Here is a 21201-nt window from a genome sequence, read left to right as displayed (position 1 = left end):
GTGGGTGTTTGGCGCTGTAAACTTTCTTCTTAACACTGCAAATAATTTTTTGATATCTGCCTTTTGTTTATCGAAAGTCATTCAGGAGCAAGTTCAGTTTCCATGTATTTTTGTGGTTATGAGAATTCCTCTTGGTATTCTTATTTTTATTACACTGTAGTCTGAGAAGATGCTTGGTGTGATTTCAGTCTTTTTTTTGTCTTTGTACTGTTTTGATGTAGGGCATCTGTTGCTATAAACATCCCTCTTAGCACTGCCTTTGCTGTATCCCATAGGTTTTGGTATGTTGTATTTTCATTTGTTTCAAGAAATTTTTGCATTTCCTTTTTAATTTCTCCACTGACTTTTTAATTTCTTCCTTTTAATTTCGCCACTGAATGACCCAGTGGTCATTCAGGAGCATGTTGTTTAATTTCCATGTATTTGTACCATTTCCAAAGTTTCTCTTAATCTTGATTTTTAGCTTTTTCCCATTTGTGGTCTAAGACACTTGATGTGATTCTGATTTTTAAAAATTTGTTGAAACTTGTTTTATGGCCTAACATATGGTCTATCCTGGAGAATGTTCTGTTTGCTTAAAGAGAAGAGTGTGGATTCTGCAGCTGTTGGATGAAATGTTCTGTAAATGTCTTTAGGTCTCTTTGGTCTATAGTGTAGAACAAGCTGGATGTTTCTTTGTTGATTTTCTGTCTAAATAATTTGTCCAGTGCTGAAAGTGGGGTATTGAAGCCCCTAATTATTATTGTATTAGAGTCTGTCTCTGTCTCTTTAGCTCTCATATTTGTTTTACATGTCTGTGTGCTGTGGTGTTATATACAGCTGTAATATCTTATTGCTGAGTTGATCCCTTTTCATTATAAAATGACTTTGTCACTTTTTGTGTTTATTTGACTTAAACTCTATTTTGTCTGATATAGGAATAGCTACTCCTGCATGCTTTTGGTTTCCATTTGTGTGGGATATCTTTCCCATCTCTTCATTTTCAGTTTATGTGTATCTTTATGGATGAGGTGAGTTTCTTTTAGGTAGCTTATAGTTGGGTCTTGCATTTTATCTATTCATCCGTTCTTTATTTGGTAATTGGGGAATTTAAACCATTTACATTCAGGGTTGTTATAGATAGATGAGGACTTATTCCTGTCATTTTGTTAATTGCTTCTGTATATCCTTTGTTTCTTTCTTCCTTTATTGTTTACCTTTGTAATTTGGTCTTTTTTTTTTTAAGATGGGGTTTCACCATGTTGGTCAGGCTGGTCTTGAACTCCCGACCTCAGGTGATCTGCCTGCCTTGGCCTTCAAAGTGCTTGGATTACAGGCATGAGCCACCATGCCCGGCCTTTTTTTTTTTTTTTTTTTTTAGTGATAATGTTTGATGTCTTTCTCTTTCTCATGTGTTTCACCCCTGCTAGTGAGTCTTATGCCTTTTGTGTGTTTCATGATAGTAGATCATCCTTTTGCCCCATGATATAGGACTCCCATATGCCTTTTTTTTGTATGGCTGGTCTAGTGGTGATGAGTTATCTCAGTTGCTTGTCTGGGAAAGACTTTATTTCTCCTTCATTTTTGAAGGATGGCTCTGCTGGGTATAGTATTCTTAGATGACAGTTTTGTTTTGTTGTGTTGTTGTTGTTGTTGTTTTCCTTTTAACACTTTGAATGTATCATCCCATTCTCTCCTGGTCTGTAAGATTTCTGCTGAGAAATATGATGTTAGTTTGATGGCAATATCCTTATATGTGACTTGGCATTTTTCTCTTGCTGTTTTTAGAATTCTTTGTCTTTGACTTTTGAAAGCTTGACTATAATGTGCCTTAAAGAAGACCTTTCAGGTTGAATCTATTTGGGGATATTTGAGCTTCCTTTATTTGGATGTCTATATCTCTTGCAAGAATTGGGAAGTTTTCAGCTATTATTTTGTTAAATTGATTTTCTATATCTATGCCCGCCTTTTCTCCTTCTGGAATTGCAAGAGTTTGAATATTTGGGCACTTTATGGTCTCCCATATGCCGTGTAGGCTTTCTTTATTCTTTTTTATTCTTTTTATTGTTGTTGTTGTCTGATAGGGTTATTTCAAAAGGTCCATCTTCAGGTTCAGAGATTCTTTTACTTGTTCTACTCTGTTGTTGAAACTCACTTGCATTTTTAATTTCATTTATTGAATTCCTTAATTTCAGGATTTCTGTTTGGCTCTTTTTAATGATATCTATCTCTTTGTTGAATTTCTCTTTCAGATCATAAAATTGTTTTCCTGATTTGTTTTTATTATCTGTGTTTTTTTTTGTATCTCCCTGAGTTTATTTAATAGCATTATTTCGAATTCTTTTTAAGGCATTTTATAAATTTCCTTTTCTTAGTGATCTGTTATTGAAGAATTATTGTGTTCCTTTGGAGGTGTAATTTTTCTTACCTTTTTCATTTTTCTGGTGTCCTTATGTTGATTTCTGTGCATCTGGTTTAACAGTCACTTCTTCCAGTTATATGGTTTGGCTTTCATAGGGAAATGGAAAATATTTTCCTATGGGTGTCTTTATAGTGTTGGTTGGGTAGGGTGCTTTGGATTTGATTCTCAGGGAGTGTAGGAGTGTAGTTTCTATGATTTTTCCAGCCATAATCTGTATCAGTGGTTTCTGTGAGTTCCTCAGTGACTTAGACTGTGGTTGTTAGTGGAGGATGTGGCAAGCCTCTGCTGGGGATAGGGGCACCAGGCAGACTGGTCATCATGTACCAGTCAGTGATGGCAGGATGGGCCTGCCCTCAGGCTCCCAGATGGCATGTACAGGCACTGGTGGTAGTGGGCAGGGCAGATCAATCTTTAGGCCCCTGGATGGCGTGCATAGGCACCAGTGGGGGCAGCAGTAGGTGAGGCAGGCCTCTCCAAGGTCCCTGGATGGCATTGTGCATAGGTGCTGGCAGTAGGCAAGATGGGTTGATTCCAAGGCACCTTGGTGGTTGCAGGAGAGGCTAGGCTGATCACCACTACTTGGGACAATGTGTGTGGTAGTAGTGGTGGGCACAGCAGGCCTGTTTTCAGGCCCCTATCTGGTGTGTGTGGACTCCCAGTATAAGTTTTCTTTTGACCTTAAGCTTCCCACTGCAATTTAAAAAGCCTATCTGAGTTATACCTCTGACCATATTGTGCTTTGGGTACAGAAGCAAAAGTGTTGAGCAAAAGCTAAGTTGAGCCATGTCATGGTTGTGGACAGTATTTTGGGGAGATATTTTTGGGTTGTTTGCTTCATCACAGCAGTGTGAAGCTAGATGTTTGCCTTCATCCTAGCTTGAGTTTTCCACTCTTAAGAAGCAAAAGTAAAAATACAGAGGTTCTTTCACACTAAGAACAGGTGCTTTTTAAAAGTATTTAAGCTTTAGTGATAGTGGTCTGTTGCTATTTCTGGAAACCTCTTTGAATTTAATATATCTGTGTCCACTTCCAATTCTCAGCAATATCTGGCATCCCCTGAAATGCCAGGACATCAGTAAGTTTACAATAGTAAGGTAGACTGCAGTAAGTTTCTAATAAAAAGGCGGGCAGAAATTGTTGAAATAAAACTGGCTGAAGGATGAATTTCTTGAAGCAGCTCTTAAACTTGTATTATCACTTTCCTGCATGATAGCCTGCTTTTTTCCAAGGCTTTTTTCTTTGATTAGATGAACTATGACATATCAGCTTGTCTGGATCCTTCCTGAAAGCTTCCCTAATATATTACAGAGGTACTTGTTAGCTGTGGCAGCCTGGCTCCACAAACCATCAATCTTGTGCTTAACGAAACAACTTGGGCTTTAGGTTCGCTATGAGAGGAAGACAAGATATTCTGTGGAATAGGTAATCATCTTGATATGAGCATTAAAAGCAAAAGGCTGGGCATGGTGGCTCACACCATAATCCCAGCACTTTGGGAGGCTGAGGCGGGTGGATCACCTGAAGTCGGGAGTTCAAGGTCAGCCTGGCCAACATGGTGAAACCCCATCTCTGCTAAAAATAAAAATTAGCCGGGCGGGGTGTTGCATGCCTGCAATCCCAGTTACTTGGGAGGCTGAAGCAGGAGAATTGCTTGAACCCGGGAGGTGGAGGTTGCAGTGAGCCATGATTGCACCACTGCACTCCAGCCTGGGCAACAAGAATGAAACTCCATCTCAAAAAAACAAAACAAAACAAAAAAAACACAAAAACTCAGAAATCATATACTTTGCTTTTAGTAATTTAATAATTGGCATTTTTATTGTCATTTAATTATTTCAGGTAGAATTACGTCTGCCATATTTTTACATGAAAAAGATGAAAAGCCACTTGAACTGTTTTCTTAATGATCTGTTCTTCTTTGTAGGGGATTTTTGACATCCTGTGAAGCAGAACTACAGGAACTCATGAAACAGATTGACATAATGGTAGCTCATAAAAAATCTGAATGGGAAGGACGGACACATGCTCTAGAAACTTGCTTGAAAATCCGTGAACAGGAACTTAAAACTCTTAGGAGTCAGTTGGATGTAAAACATAAAGAGGTAAAGCAATTTATTTGTTCATGTGTTTTTGGGGAGGGAGACAATTAACAGCCTTCCTCTGCCTTAAAATGCTTCACATTTTATGAAATTCACAACTGGAATGGAGCAGCTCCTAAAGTCGTCAGTATGCTGGGGAGGGAAATTGAGCACAGGAGCAAACTACTATTTCTTAACTACTTCACAATGCTCAGCTGAAGAAGTTTTCACTTAAAAGAGCTGTTGAAGTCATTTCTATTTTAGAAAAGTAGTATAAATGACTTTTTCTATGTATTAACTAGAATTAATGGTAGTAATGTGAAATGTTTTTCCATTTTTAAACATTAGAGTCTATATCTCAGCCAGTGAAGCAGCAGGCACTGCTGGATGTCATAGTCTAACACCTGCAGCCCACCAGTCTGTGTGGACTGTAAGCAGGTGTGGAGAGAATCAGAGTTCACCTGTCAGCAACACCACCATGAAATTGAGCCTTTCTACTATTAATTACCATATAGGTGCCTTTTTCCTGGTGTTTTGTTCCAACTGGAGGCTTTTTTATTAAGACTTGGTACCTGTGGACAAACTTAGGACACAACTTACTGTCTTCAAGGTGCAGGGGTGGAAAATTGGAAGGAAGCAAGAAGAGTGCACTCACTCTCCCTTCTTACTTTTCTGGAGCCCAGGCTTGTCCAGTGTGAAACTGGAGGTAAACCCAACCTTCTCTATCTACAGGGAGACTTCTCCCATGATCTTCTCTTGTGGAGATTCCTCTTCTTCTGGTGTCCTGCGCTGGCTGCAGTTCTGGCCCTGGAGGCTAGCAAAGCCCCTGGGGCAGAAGTTGTCTCACAGCTGTATTAACTCCTTCAAGGAGAGCAGCAGCTTCTTCCAGGGCAGGCAGCCCCTCCTCAGGAGGAAGAGCCACTTCAGGAGAATGCATCTCCTCAGAACTTTTCAGGAACATTTACCCCTTGCCCACCTTTGATTTTTTTTTTTTTGTAATGCTTTCTGGATTTACCAGGATATAAATCAGTGTATATCCATCTTTTGCTGAAAAAATTTTGCTTGTAAGAATGTCAGTTGCACAATGTGTTTCATGACATATTTGATTGACACTCTGCCTCAAGCTTCTTATGCTGGATTGCTGTTTGCAAACAACTTTGGCGAATCATGCTTGGTGGATCACTAATACAAGCAACTCATTTTGTAAGTTAAGGCTTTGTGTGTTTCTGATTACAGTGTTGGCACTGGGTTGGTTTTAACGGACATTCCTGCTGTTACTATCTTCCAGCTCCCTACAGGGCAGGTTGACTTTATAAAATGAGTAAGGAATTTGAAGTCCTGACCCCTGCCTCTTTTCAGCTGAATGGCCTTGGACAAATAACTTCCCTCATTCTTAGCATTTAATGGTCCTAAGCTTTTCTTCACCTTTAATATTTATACTTTTCACAGTAAATAAAAAGAAAAATGTTTCTACAAGGCTCATAAGAAAAAAATAGTAATCTTCCCCACCCCTCTGAACCTAGGATTCTTACTTTTCTGAGGAGTGATTTCAAGCCTTTAACTCTTGCTTTTGGCATTTTCCTAATGTTTCCAAGGAACCTTTTTTATTGCTGTATTTTAATTTTTAGCTTTAGCTGTTTAATGACTTGCTACTATGAAAGATGAGGGGTTTTGGTCTCTTACATACAATTACATACAATTTTCATCTCTTTGATGTGCTGTTGGATTTGGTTTGTCATTATTTTGTTGAGGATTTCTGCATCAGTGATCGTCAAGGATATTGGCCTGAAGCTTTCTTTTTTTGTTGTGTCTCTGTCAGGTTTTGGTATTGGGTTGATGTCTGACTCATAGAATGAGTTAGAGAGGAGTCCCTCCTCCTCAATTTTTTGGAATAGTTTTAGCAGTAATAGTACCAGCTCTTCTTTGTACATCTGGTAGAATTCAGCTGTGAACCCATCTGATTCTGGGCCTTTTTTGGTTGGTAAGCTATTAATTACTGATGTAATTTCAGAACTTGTTATTGGTCTGTTCAGGGGTTCAGTTTATTCCTGTTTCAGTCTTAGGATGGTGTATGTGTCTAGGAATTTATCCATTTCTTCTAGATTTTCTAATTCATGTGCATAGAGGTGTTTATAGTATTCTCTGATGGTTATTTGTATTTCTGTGGGGTCAGTGGTATCCTCCTTATAATTTCTGATTGTGCCTCTTTGATTTTTCTCTTTTCTTCTTTGTTAGTCTACCTGGTGGTCTGTTTTAATTTTTTCAAAAACCCAGCTTCTGGATTTGTTGATCTTCTGAATGGTTTTTTGTGTCTCAGTTGCCTTCATCTTAGCTCTGATTTTGGTTATTTCTTACCTTCTGCTATGTGTGTCACTGTATGTGAGAAGGGTCTTTTGAAGACAGCATACCAATGGGTCTTGGTTCTTTATCCAGCTTCTTCTGGGATTCTTTCCTTTGCTTGGTCTATTTCACTCTTAATACTTGTGATTGCATTATAAAATTCTTGTAGTGTTTTTCAGCTCTATCAGGTTGGTTGTATTCCTTTTAATTGGAACATTTAGCTCATTTACATTTAAGGTTAGTATTGATATGTATGTATTTGATTCTCTCTTCATGATATTACATGGCTGTTTTGCAGTTTTTTGTGTAGTTGCTTTGTAGTGTCACTGGTCTGTGTACTTGAGTATGTTTTTGTAGTGGCTGGTAACTGTCATTCCTTTCCATGTGCAGTGCCTCCTTCAGGAGCTTAGTTTGGCCAGATATGAAATTCTGGGTTGGAATTTCTTTTCTTTAAGAATGTTGAATATGCCTCCGATCTGTTCTGGCTTGTCTGCCAAGAGGTCTGCTGTTAGTCAGATAAGCTTCTTCCCTTTGTAGGCGACCTGTCTTTCTCTCTGGCTACCCTTAACACTTTTTTCTTTCAGTTTGACCTTGGAGAATTTGATGATTATGTGTCCTGGGAATGATCTTGTTAAGTATCTTACTGGGGTTCTCTGCATTTCCTGAATTTGAATATTGGCTTCTCTAGTGAGGCTGGGGAAGTTCTCATGGGTGATATCCTGAAATATGTTTTCCAGGTTGGTTCCATTCTCCCCATCTCTTTCAGGGACACCAATGAATTGTAGACTTGACATCTTTACATAATCCCATATATCTTGGGGGTTTGTTCATTCCTTTGCATTCTTTTTTCTCTATTCTTGCCTGTCTTATTTCAGAAAGCCAGTCCTCAGTCTCTGAGATTCTTTCCTCTGCCTGGTCTGTTTTGCTATTAATATTTGTTATTGCATTATGAAATTCTTGTAGTGTGTTTTTCATCTCTATCAGGTTGGTTACATTCCTTTGATACTGCATATTTTGTTGTCAGTTCCTGCACCATTTTATCATGATTCTTAGCTTCCATGGACTGGGTTTCAGTATACTTCTGTAGCTCAATGATCTTTGTTCCTTTCCATACTCTGAATTATATTTCTGTCATTTCATTTCAGCCATCTTAGCCCAGTTGGGAACCTTTACTGGAGAAGTGATGTGGTTGTTGGGAGGAAGGAAGCTACTCTGGCTTTTTGAGTTGTCGGAGTTGTTGCACTGTTTCTCATCTTTGTGGGCCTATGGTCCATCAGTCTTTGAAGTTGCTGACCTTTGGATGAGTTTTTTTTTCTTCTATCAAATTTGATGACCTTGAGTGTTTGATTGTTGTTTAAGGTGGATACAGCCAACTGGCTTTGTTTCAGGAAGATTTTAGGGGGCCAGTGCTCAGCTCCCAATTCCTAGACTGTGCTCTAACTCTAGGGGGGCTTGTATTGGACCCCTACTTTTTTCTTTGGCTCCTTGAAGTTAGGAATCTACTGCTTTGAGGGGGGTCAAGGTGCTCCCGGACTGCTGGTCACTACACCCCAATGGGTGGTGTCAGCTAAAGCCTTTCATAGTGTGGTGACAGTGGGATTCATCCTTGTTCACATGTGCCAGCAGCAGTGGTAGCAGCAGTGCAGTGGGGGACACGCTTGTCAGCTATGGCTGGGTTCCAGCAGGTGCCCAGCCTCCCTGAGGGCGTTTACCACAGTGGAGGCAAAACAGCTGGGGCGGTGAGCAGGTGCGCCTGCTGCTGACTGTGTGTGGTGGCACTGGTGGTGTTGGCTTGGGGCTGAGTGCTGGCGGTTGCTGGTCTGTGTGCATTCTCTGTGCACTGCAAACAGGAGTGGTCACTCAGTGTAGGGGAGGATCTGCTTTTTCTGTGCCTAGTTTCACTCCTCCAGCAGTGTTGGTGCAAGGGAGGGGCACTGGCAGAGGCGGGGCTGGCTGGCTTGTGCCCACCAAGGTTCTTTCCACAGTGGTGGTCAGCGGGGCCATGGGTAACAAACTGCACTCCTGCCACAGTAGTGGCAAGATGAATACATGCACACTTGCCCGTTGATGGGGCAAGAAAAGCAAAACCCATGGGCACAGACATGTGCCAGCAAAGCCATGTGGTGAGTTGCTGTGGGCCCAGGGAAGCTGCAGTATGGGGACAGAATGTATAGGCTAGGGGCCACTCAACTGGAGCTCTCTGCTGGTCAGGCATGGTCTACCAGCATAGAAACTATGATGCAGGGCCCTAAGCCACCCAAGGCTGCCCTGTAAGCATGCGTGGACAGGCTGGGGTCTTAGGAGAGGCCAGCAGGCCAAGTGGGGGTGAAGTGAGACTAGCCCCATCTGATGCGGAAGACCACCTTGCAGAGTTTGGGTCCGACAGTTCCCTTAGAGCTAAAGTACCTGGGAGTCAAGTACTTTACCTGGGAGCCAGGTAAGCCTAGGGGGATGACTGTCCCTGGCCATGCCCCACCCCAGATGTTCCCACACCAAACCCTCTGGGCCCCATATCAGCTGGCTGGCTGCCCCTGTCACTTCTCTAAGTGGCTTACCCTGTCAACTTGAGTGTTTATGTAGTTGACAAGTCTCCTCCTGCTAGGGTTCCAGAGGCTGTGGCAAGAGTGGTTGCTCCTTACCAGTTCAACTCACCCGTTTTTCCAGAGCTGTCTGGGCCAGGAATGGGTCCAGGAGTGTAGTTGCCCCATGTACAGTTCCCAGTTTCCTCTCCCTTCAGTCCAGCTTGTGTCTTCCCTCCACCCACTCTCAGTGACCCCCTATGAAGATCTGTTAGGAGCATGCCAGTTGTCTCAGTCCTTCAGTGGCAGCTGTTCCTCCAGGCTGTGTCAGTTAGCAATCTTGACCTCCCCGTTTTTTTTTTTTCCCCCTCCTTCTTTGTCTTCGAGTCTTAAAAGCCTTGGCCAAAGAACTCTTTAGGCTAGATTTGAGAACTCCCTAGTCAGCTCCCATGCTGTCAGCTGATCTTATGAAATCATTTAAAGTTTTTGTGATTCTGCAAGTCTGTCTTGTCTAACATGTGATAGAGGGCCAAAGGGCCACACTACTGAAAGTTTAAGTGGTGGAGGGGGGGGGGCGGGTGTGTGTGTGTGTGTGTGTGTGTGTGTGTGTGTGTGTGTGTGTGTGTGGTGTTTTGAGGGGTGCCTTTTCTCTTGGTTGTGGTATGCTTGTTAGGAGTAATGGCTATTATGTACTGATGCACTTTGTCTTTATGGGTTGTAGCAGTGTAGATACAAGTCTACTTTTGGGATAGTCTGTTTCCCTTTTTTCTTCTGTCTTTGCTGAAAGCTGTTGCTCATTTCTGCCGATCATTGTACCCCTTCTACCTACCATGCTTTCTAATTTTGTATCTTCTGGTGGATTATGGTCTAGGAAATATGAATAATTAAGACTCTTCAATTTGTGTTAATCAAACAGATGAATCCTCATGATCTTTATCAAAACAAAGTAGATGGCTTAGGGTCAACCTCTTTTCCTTTCTTTTCTTCTTTAAAATGTTCTTTTCTTGCGAATAAAAGCAATAGCTGTTAGAGAAAATTTAGAAAAGACAAACTATTAAGCAAAAAATAATGACCCATAATACCTTGGATCAGAGTTAACCTGTATTAACATTTGGTGTATATCCTTTAAGCTATGTTGTAGACTTCAGTAAAAATCCTTCAAAAAATTGGGATTTTAGTATAGTGTGCTTTTTTTTTAAATGGTAAGCATTTTGCATGTTAACTATTTTAATACAGCTTAATGTTTATATATTTTATCATGTAAATTCATTCATTATATTCATTCACAGTTTACTTTTAAACATTCAGATTTCTTCCAATTTGTCCAGTTTTAATAAAAGAACAACATTCCTACTGACAAATTCTTTTTTTGAGACCGAATTTCACTCTGTTGCCCAGGCTAGAGTGCAGTGGGTGCCATCTTGGATCACTGCAACCTCCGCATACCAGGTTCAAATGATTCTTGTGCCACAGCCTCTCGAGTAGCTGGGATTACAGGTGCCTGCCACCAGGTCTAGCTAATTTTTGTATTTTTAGTAGAGGTGGTGTTTCACCATGTTGGCCAGGCTGGTCTCAAACTCCTGACCTCAAGTGATAATGCCTCCCTTGACCTCCCAAAGTGCTGGGACCACAGGCGTGAGCCACCGTGCCCAGCCCCAGCAAATTCTTAACATCTACATTTATTTCCTTCTTTTCTTTTCTTTTTTTTTTTTTTTTTGCAGAGACAGGGTCTTGCCATGTTGCCTAGCCTGGTCTTGAACTCGTGCGCTCAAGCCATCCTCCTGCCTCTGTCTCCCAAAGTGCTGATTACAGGTGTGAACCACTCCACCTGGCTCTGCATTTACTTTTTTTTACATGGACTTCTGAAAGCAGTGTTCACTAAGTCAAGGTTAAGAATATTTATGAGTATTTTAATAAAGACTCCCACATCACTTTCTGGAAAAGTTATGTGCTTTCTATTTCTCTAAACACTTTATGGGTCTCTGATTCCAAATAACTTACCCACACAGGTCTTATTTTATAAGATCTTTGCTAATTTGATAGATGTAAAATGCCATTGGATGTTTTCCTTTGATTACTAGTGAAGTTAAGCCTTTTTTCATGATTATTGGACATTTATATTTTTGTGGGAATCATTCTTGTTCTTGAGTTATTTTTCTGTTGAGAACTTAATACTTTTTATAAATCCATAAGAGGTTTTTTTTTGTATGCTAAAAGTGAAAAGCCTTGTAAATGTTTTTCTGTTTATCTTTTAATTTTCTTAATTGGATGTTTTTTAAAATAGAAGTTTTACATAGTGAAATTTATCATTTTAAAACTACTTTTTCATTAGTTTTAAGCTCAGAAAGTTTCCTTTCATCTAGAAATTCGGTAAACACTCATATCTTTTTTTAAAAGTAGACTTTTCTCTTCTGTTTTATTGACTATATTTACCCATTCTTCAAGTTTGAACTTTAGAATGACTATTTCAAGTTCTCTTACAAAAATAAATTTCACCATAATTTTTTATTGGAATTACATTAATTCCTCATTCTTATAGGTAGTTTATTTCTAGTACTTAAAAAAAATTTACTGTTCTAGATTGTGATTGTTTACTCCCTCTTGCCCCCTATTTTCCCTCTCCCTCCCTACTTATCAGTAGATGAAATTCTAGCTGGTTATCAAAAGAAATACTGCTGGATACTCTTGGAGGTGAAGGCTTGGCAGAAAATAGATGTAGCTGGTATCAAATCATTGAAAAATGGGTTAGGACACCTTCCTTACTCTGGTTGGTGGAACTCGTTTCTCTGAAGTTGGGTAAATGGTAAAGCAGGCACAAGCCTTGTTTTTCTGTCTGATGTTACTATTCTGTACTTTGTTGTAGAGAAATTATTCTTAAAGTTTTCTAGATATTTTATAAAGTATTCTTGGTTTCCAGAGCTCTCAAAACTTTGTATTTATTTTATTTTATTTTATTGCATTTTAGGTTTTGGGGTACATGTGAAGAACATGCACGATTGTTGCATAGGTACACAGGTGGCAGTGTGATTTGCCGCCTTCCTCCCCATCACCTATATTTGGCATTTCTCCCCATGCTATCTCTCCCCAACTCCCCACCCCCCGCTGTCCTTCCCCTATATCCCCCCAACAGACCCCAGTGTGTAGTGCTCCCCTCCCTGTGTCCATGTATTCTCATTGTTCAACACCTGCCTATGAGTAAAAACATGTGGTGTTTGATTTTCTGCTCTTGTATCAGTTTGCTGAGAATGATGGTTTCCAGGTTCATCCATGTCCCTACAAAGGACACGAACTCATCATTTTTGATGGCTGCATAATATTCCATGGTGTATATGTGCCACATTTTCTCTGTCCAGTCTATCATCGATGGGCATTTGGGTTGGTTCCAGGTCTTTGCTATTGTAAACAGTGCTGCAATGAACATTCGTGTGCATGTGTCCTTATAGTAGAACGATTTATAATCCTTTGGATATATACCCAGTAATGGGATTGCTGGGTCAAATGGAATTTCTACTTCTAGGTCCTTGAGGAATCGCCACACTGTCTTCCACAATGGTTGAACTAATTTACACTCCCACCAACAGTGTAAAAGTGTTCCTATTTCTCCACATCCTCTCCAGCATCTGTTGTCTCCAGATTTTTAATGATTGCCATTCTAACTGGCGTGAGATGGTATCTCAATGTAGTTTTGATTTGCATTTCTCTGATGACCAGTGATGATGAGCATTTTTTCATATGTTTGTTGGCCTCATGTATGTCTTCTTTTGTAAAGTATCTGTTCATATCCTTTGCCCACTTTTGAATGGGCTTGTTTGTTTTTTTCTTGTATATCTGTTTTAGTTCTTTGTAAATTCTAGATATCAGCCCTTTGTCAGATGGGTAAACTGCAAACATTTTTTCCCATTCTGTTGGTTGCCGATTCACTCTAATGACTGTTTCTTTTGCTGTGCAGAAGCTGTGGAGTTTGATTAGGTCTCATTTGTCTATTTTGGCTTTTGTTGCCAATGCTTTTGGTGTTTTGGTCATGAAGTCCTTGCCTACGCCTATGTCCTGAATGGTTTTGCCTAGATTTTTTTCTAGGGTTTTTATGGTGTTAGGTCTTATGTTTAAGTCTTTAATCCATCTGGAGTTACTTTTAGTGTAAGGTGTCAGGAAGGGGTCCAGTTTCTGCTTTCTGCACATGGCTAGCAAGTTTTCCCAACACCATTTATTAAACAGGGAATCCTTTCCCCATTGCTTGTTTTTGTCAGGTTTGTCAAAGATCAGATGGTTGTAGATATGTTGTGTTGCCTCCAAGACCTCTGTTCTGTTCCATTGGTCTATATCTCTGTTTTGGTACCAGTACTGTGCTGTTTTGATTCCTGTAGCCTTGTAGTATAGTTTGAAGTCTGGTAGTGTGATACGTCCTGCTTTGTTCTTTTTGCTTAGAATTGACTTGGCTATGTGGGCTCTCTTTTGGATCCATATGAAGTTTAAGGTGTTTTTTTCCAGTTCTGTGAAGAAGTTCATTGGTAGCTTGATGGGGATAGCATTGAATCTGTAAAGTACTTTGGGCACTATGGCCATTTTCACGATATTGATTCTTCCTAACCATGAACATGGAATGCTTCTCCATCTGTTAGTGTCCTCTCTTATTTCATTGAGCAGTGGCTTGTAGTTCTCCTTGAGGAGGTCCTTTACGTTCCTTGTTAGTTGTATTCCTAGGTATGTTATTCTCTTTGTGGCAATTGTGAATGGCAGTTCGTTCTTGATTTGACTCTCTTTAAGTCTGTTATTGGTGTATAGGAATGCTTGTGGTTTTTGCACATTGATTTTGTATCCTGAGACTTTGCTGAAGTTGCCTATCAGTTTAAGGAGATTTTGGGCTGAGACGATGGGGTCTTCTAGATATACAATCATGTCGTCTGCAAATAGAGACAATTTGACTTCCTCCTTTCCTATTTGAATACCTTTTATTTCTTTTTCTTGCCTGATTGCTCTGGCTAGAACTTCCAGTACTGTGTTGAATAGGAGTGGTGAGAGAGGACATCCCTGTCTAGTGCCAGATTTCAAAGGGAATGCTTCCAGTTTTTGCCCATTCAGTATGATATTGGCTGTTGGTTTGTTGTAAATAGCTTTTATTATTTTGAGATACGTTCCGTCAATACCTAGTTTATTGAGGGTTTTTAGCATAAAGGGCTATTGAATTTTGTCAAAGGCCTTCTCTGCATCAATTGAGATAATCATGTGGTTTTTGTCTTTGGTTCTGTTTATGTGGTGAATTACGTTTATAGACTTGCGTATGTTGAACCAGCCTTGCATTCCCTACTTGATCATGGTGGATAAGCTTTTTGATGTGCTGTTGCAATTGGCTTGCCAGTATTTTATTGACGATTTTTGCATCTATGTTCATCATGGATATTGGCTTGAAATTTTCTTTTCTTGTTGAGTCTCTGCTGGGTTTTGGTATCAGGATGATGTTGGTCTCATAAAATGATTTTGGAAGGATTCCCTCTTTTTGGATTATTTGGAATACTTTCAGAAGGAATGGTACCAGCTCCTCTTTGTATGTCTGGTAGAATTTGGCTGTGAACCCGTCTGGACCTGGGCTTTTTTTGGGTGGTAGGCTCTTAATTGCTGCCTCAACTTGAGACCTTGTTATGGGTCTGTTCAGGGTTTCAGCTTCTTCCTGGTTTAGGCTTGGGAGGAGGCAAGTGTCCAGGAATTTATCCATTTCTTCCAGGTTTACTAGTTTATGTGCATAGAGTTGTTTGTAATAATCTCTGATGATGGTTTGAATTTCTGTGGAATCTGTAGTGATATCCCCTTTATCGTTTTTTATTGCATCAATTTGATTATTCTCTCTTTTCTTTTTTATTAATCTGGCTAGTGGTCTGTCTATTTTGTTCATCTTTTCAAAAAACCAGCTCCTGGATTTATTGATTTTTTTGAAGGGTTTTTTATGTCCCTATCTCCTTCAGTTCTGCTCTGATCTTAGCTATTTCTTGTCTTCTGCTAGGTTTTGAGTTTTTTTGATCTTGCTCCTCTAGCTCTTTCAGTTTTGACAATAGGGTGTCAATTTTAGATCTCTCCTTGCTTCTCATGTGGGCACTTATTGCTATGTATTTTCCTCTAGAGACTGCTTTCAATGTGTCCCAGAGATTCTGGTATGTTGTGTCTTCATTCTCGTTGGTTTCGAAGAACATCTTTACTTCTGCCTTCATTTTGTTGTTTATCCAGTCAACATTCAAGAGCAAGTTGTTCAGTTTCCATGAAGCTGTGCAGTTCTGAGTTAGTTTTTGAATTCTGAATTCTAACTTGATTGCACTGTGGTCTGAGAGACTGTTTGTTATGATTTCCATTCTTTTGCATTTGCTGAGGAGTGATTTACTTCCAATTATGTGGTCAATTTTAGAGTAGGTGTGATGTGGTGCTGAGAAGAATGTATATTCTGTGGATTTGGGGTGGAGAGTTCTGTAAATGTCTATTAGGTTTGCTTGGCCCAGGTCTGAGTTCATGTCGTGGATATCCTTGTTAATTTTCTGTCTGGTTGATCTGTCTAATATTGACAATGGGGTGTTAAAGTCTCCCACTATAATTGTGTGGGAGTCTAAGTCTCTTTGTAAGTCATTAAGAATTTGCCTTATATATCTGGGTGCTCCTGTATTGGGTGCGTATATATTTAGGATCGTTAACAATTCTTGTTGCATTGATCCTTTTACCATTATGTAATGTCCTTCTTTGTCTCTTTTGATCTTTGTTGCTTTAAAGTCTATTTTATTAGAGATGAGAATTGCAACTCCTGCTTTTTTTTGCTCTCCATTTGCTTTGTAAATCTTCCTCCATCCCTTTGTTTTGAGCCTTTGTGTATCCTTCCATGTGAGATGGGTTTCCTGGATACAGCACACCGATGGGTTTTGGCTTTTTATCCAATTTGCCGGCCTGTGTCTTTTGATTGGGGCATTTAGTCCATTTACATTTAGGGTTAATATTGTTATGTGTGAATTTGATACTGCCATTTTGGTGCTAGCTGGCTGTTTTGCCCATTAGTTGATGCAGATTCTTCATTTTGTTGATGCTCCTTACCAATTGGCATGTTTTTGGAGTGGCTGGCACTAGTTGTTCCTTTCTATGTGTAAAGCCTCTTTCAGGAGCTCTTGTAAAGCAGGCCTGGTGGTGACAGAATCTCTGAGTACTTGCTTGTTCGCAAAGGATTTTATTTTTCTTTCACTTATGAAGCTTAGTTTGGTTGGATATGAAATTCTAGGTTGAAAGTTCTTTTCTTTAAGGATGTTGAATATTGGCCCTCACTCTCTTCTGGCTTGTAGGGTTTCTGCTGAGAGATCTGCTGTGAGTCTGATGGGCTTCCCTTTGTGGGTAACCCCACCTTTCTCTCTGGCTGCCCTTAGCATTTTCTCCATCATTTCAACCGTAGTGAATCTGACGATTATGTGCCTTGGGGTTGCTCTTCTTGAGGAATATCTTTGTGGTGTTCTCTGTATTTCCTGGACTTGAATATCGGCCTGCCTTGCTAGGTTGGGGAAGTTTTCCTGGATAATACCCTGAAGAGTATTTTCCACCTTGGATTCATTCTCTCCATCACACTCAGGTACACCTATCAAACATAGGTTAGGTCTTTTCACATAGTCCCACATTTCTTGGAGACTTTGTTCATTCCTTTTTACCCTTTTTTCCCTAATCATGCCTTCTCGTTTTATTTCATTGAGTTGATCTTCGATTTCTGCTATCCTTTCTTCTGCTTGGTCAATTCGGCTGTTGAAACTTGTGCATGCTTCGTGAAGTTCTTGTGTTGTGTTTTTCAGCTCCATCAATTCACTTATATTTTTCTCTAAGCTGTTTATTCTCATTAGCATTTCATCAAATCTTTTTTCAAGGTTCTTAGTTTCCTTGTATTGGGTTAGAACATGTTCTTTTAGCTCACAGAAGTTTCTTACTACCCACCTTCTGAAGCCTGATTCTGTCATTTCATTACACTCATTCTCCATCCAACCTTGTTCCCTTGCTGGTGAGGAGTTGTGATTCCTTGTAGGAGCAGAGGTGTTCTGGTTTTGGGTGTTTTCATCCTTTTTGCACTGGTTTCTTCCCATCTTTATGGGTTTATCTACCTGTCGTCTTTGTAGTTGCTGACTTTCAGATTGGGTCTCTGAGTGGACATTCTGTTTGTTGATGATGAAGTTATTTCTGTTTCTTAGTTTTCCTTCTAACAGTCTGGCCCCTCTGCTATAGGACAGCTGAGGTCCATTCCAGGCCCTGCTTGCCTGGGGATCGCCTGCAGCAGCTGCAGAACACTAAGGGTTGGTACCAGTGTCGTCTTCTGCTATCTTTGTCCCAGAAGGATACCCAACAAATGTCAGTCTGATCTCCCCTTTATGAGGTGACTCTTTGGATATACAGGGGTCAGGGAGCTGCTTCAGGAGACAGTCTGTCCTTTATAGGAGCTCAAGTGCCAAGCTGTGAGTTCTGTTGTTCATTCAGAGCTGCTGGGCAGGTACATTTAGATCTGCTGCAGCAGAACTCGTAAACTGCTTTTTGTTCCCAGGTGCTCTGTCCCAGGGAGTTAGGCTTTATTTATGAGTTTCTGTTGTGCTGCTGCCTTTTTTTTTTTCAGGGCTGCCCTGCCCAGCAAGGAGGCAGCCTAGTCACTGTCTGCCTGCAGATGCTTTGCTGAGCCACTGTGGGCTCTGCCCACCTGCCGTGTGAACTTCCCTACAGTCCTGTTTATATGGGTGTAGTTATAACTGCCTTGGCAATGGTGGCCCACCTTTGTATTGGTGGACTCTCTGTAATGGCAGGTTGCCTTGGCAACGGCAGGCAGCCTCAGCAATGGCTGGTAGCCTTGGGAACAGCAGGCTGCCTCAGGAATGGCAGACTACCTCCGTAGTGATGGAGTGCCTCGGTAATGGTGGACGCCCCTCCCCCACAGCACTGGACTGTCCCGGTTTCAGCTGCACTTGCTGTGAAACTCTCAATCCAGAGAGTTTCTGAATGCTGTTCTTTTGTGGGGGTGGGACCAGCTGAGCCTGATCACCTGGCTCCCTGCCTCAGAGCCTTTTTTTTCTTTTTCAGTTGAACAGTTGACTCTATCCCAGGTGTTCCAGTCGCCTGTTTAAAAGGCACCGGGATCTGTGTGATTTCCCATGCGGGTGACTCACTGCGCTGGCGACTCACTGCCCCGGGACTCACTGCGCTGGCTTAAACAGCTGCGCTGAGATTGGTGGCGCTTTTTTTGCCCAGGAATCTCCTGGCCTGGCTCCCTGTTAAGTCCCCTCTTTAATCAGATGAATGGGCGATTTCCCGGGGGCTCCAATCACCAGCCAAAAGGGCACCCGGACCAGTGTATTTTGTACGAGAACCGTGGGCTGGGGCGCAGACAGAGCAGCTGCGCGGGGCAAAGCAGTAGCGCCAAACCAAATAACCGCACCAGCCAAAACAGCCACGCTGGCAACCAGTGGGGCTCCTCCGCCTGGGAATCTCCTGGTCCCTGGGCAATAAAAATGCGGTGTCCACTCACCCTCTGCGCTTTCACTGGGAGCTGCAACTCTGAGCTGTTGCTAAACGACCATCTTGGATCTTCCCCCCAAAACTTTGTATTTCTTATTGTCATGAGTTTGTTTTTGATGAAAAGGGTTGAGTAGAATAAATCAGATGGAGAATTTTCATCCAGACCTAGAAATTCTAAAAACTAGTTGTTTGTTCACTATTTTTTGGCAGTGTTAAGAATTATTAAATAACTGTGTGTTTGACTTCCTAAGAAGTGAGGTATCACCATATATATGCATTTGAGAACTTGAATTTGCAAATAAATACAGGGATTGTTTTATATTTTTATGTCTCAGGGATGTTGTTTCAATGCTAGTAATGAAAAATGCTACCACTTTTCTGCTTTTAGGTTGGAACGTTGCATCAGCGGGTAGAAGAACATGAAAATATCAAGCAAGAGATGACCATGGAATATAAGCAGGAGTTGAAGAAACTGCATGAAGAAGTGAGATTTTAGTTCTGTTAAATGTTGTATGTGTAGTTCTCTCTCTTTCATCCTTGAGAACTTTGTTAATAAAAGCCAGATTCTACTTTGTAAAGTGGGAACTACATATTCCATGGAAGATACAGGAGTGGGAATCCATTTCTTTGTATTTAAATCCAGGTAAAGAGTCTTGCCTAACTGTAGGTTTGATACTGCCTAGAAGAGATTCTAAAATATGTTTCTTGGTTGAATACCTGAAAGAAATAGAGCTGTTTTTGTGTAATATTGTAAAATATTGATACCAAAAAATATATTTAATATTTTAATTTTTGATCAGTTACTAGATTTTAAATAATGGAGGACCCAAAGATTTAAGAAGTGTTTTGGGATAAATAAAGAAAGTAAGGAAGTTCTATCCATTAACTCAATTTTATTCTTCAGATTTGGGAAAAAATGCTTTTATTCTGATTTAATTCAAAAGTAGTCTTCTCCTGCCTCCTGAATATCAGTGACCTGCAGAAGCATGGCTTGAGAATCACAGACCTAGAGGAAGGAAAAAGTTTTTATTTGGTGCTTTTACTCGGGGGGTGGGTAGTTGGGTCTTTAAGTGCAAGGCTACTGTAATAAACTTTTGTTTAAAAAATTTTTTTTTAAAATTTTTTCTTTGAATACATTTCTTTACTAGTGTTTGTTTTACGTATTTAATTTTTAGTTTCCTTTTGTGTTTTGGTTTGGAAATCTAACATGTTCACAGTAGTACTAGTTAGCACTACTCTTGTTTTCATCATACCAATTTGTCTCACCACTACTTTTTACAAATTCTTAAAGTATAGATATAATTGTTTCTGCAGTTAGGGAGACTGAAGAGAAGCTACGAAAAGCTTCAGAAAAAGCAAATGAGGGAATTCAGAGGAAATACCAAAAATCACCGGGAAGATCGGTCTGAAATTGAGAGGTTAACTGCAAAAATAGAGGTATGTTCATAGTAATAATTTGTTCGTAGTGATTGTCAGCCTTCGTGTAGGAAAATGCTGTTTCTTTTTTTCTTTTCTTTTCTTTTTTTTTTTTTTTGAGACGGAGTTTCACTCTTATTACCCAGGCTGGAGTGCAATGGCGCGATCTCGGCTCACCGCAACCTCCGCCTCCTGGGTTCAGGCAATTCTCCTGCCTCAGCCTCCTGAGTAGCTGAGATTACAGGCACGCGCCACCATGCCCAGCTAATGTTTTTTGTATTTTTAGTAGAGACGAGGTTTCACCATGTTGACCAGGATAGTCTCAATCTCTTGACCTCGTGATCCACCTGCCTCAGCCTCCCAAAGTGCTGGGATTACAGGCTTGAGCCACCGCACCCGGCCGGAAAATGCTGTTTCTAATGGCACTATTTTCTGACAGCAGTTTTCTAGCATCTTTAGGACTGCCACCAAGTTATTTCAAAAGTGAGAGGGTGATACGCCATATATTCTATCATCATCTGGTTCTCCATGGTTAACGGGGTTATTGGCCATCAATAATTCTCAAGAGGGCAGTACCACCCTTAGGGAACATTTGCAAATGTATGGAGGCATTTTTTTTGGTTGTCAAAATGACTGAGCATAATAAAACTGACACTTAGGGGACAGTGACCAGGGAAATTAAACATGCCTAAGAGTGTTCCACACAGGAAGAATTATTGTACCCCAAATGCCGTTATCTCTCCCATTGGGAAACATTGACCACTAGTTACAGGCGGTCCTCTATGGACATTGTTCTTGTCTTATATAGCATTGTGTCTCAAGTACTTAATAAAGCGGGGCTTAGTAAATGTGGAAAATATATGTCACTTTTTGTACAGAGCAATCTCCATATCAGATTATTCTCAGTTCCCATTTAGATATAGTAAACCATTCACTTCCTTCTTTGCTG

General features: G+C 40.5%; 1 protein-coding gene across 16 annotated transcripts in view; it reads left to right on the top strand.

Moving 5' to 3' along the window:
- Nucleotides 1-21201, top strand: part of CEP63 (centrosomal protein 63) — a 64195-nt gene that overhangs the window by 16727 nt on the left and 26267 nt on the right. For 14 of the 16 annotated variants that reach the window (XM_032265918.1, XM_032265946.1, XM_032265980.1 and 11 more), the window contains 3 exons: nt 4326-4503; nt 19225-19320; nt 20151-20273. In XM_032265918.1, coding sequence (XP_032121809.1) covers nt 4326-4503; nt 19225-19320; nt 20151-20273 — 397 coding nt within the window. The remainder of the gene's footprint in view (nt 1-4325; nt 4504-19224; nt 19321-20150; nt 20274-21201) is intronic. The other 2 variants (XM_032265927.1, XM_032265889.1) reach the window with 1 other exon arrangement.

Source organism: Sapajus apella, unplaced genomic scaffold (genome assembly GCF_009761245.1).
Source record: "Sapajus apella isolate SASKATOON/1434 unplaced genomic scaffold, GSC_monkey_1.0 scaffold4, whole genome shotgun sequence".
Lineage (NCBI taxonomy): Eukaryota > Metazoa > Chordata > Mammalia > Primates > Cebidae > Sapajus > Sapajus apella.
The sequence above is the reverse complement of the archived record's forward strand: the minus strand, read 5'-3'. Positions and strand labels throughout refer to the sequence as shown.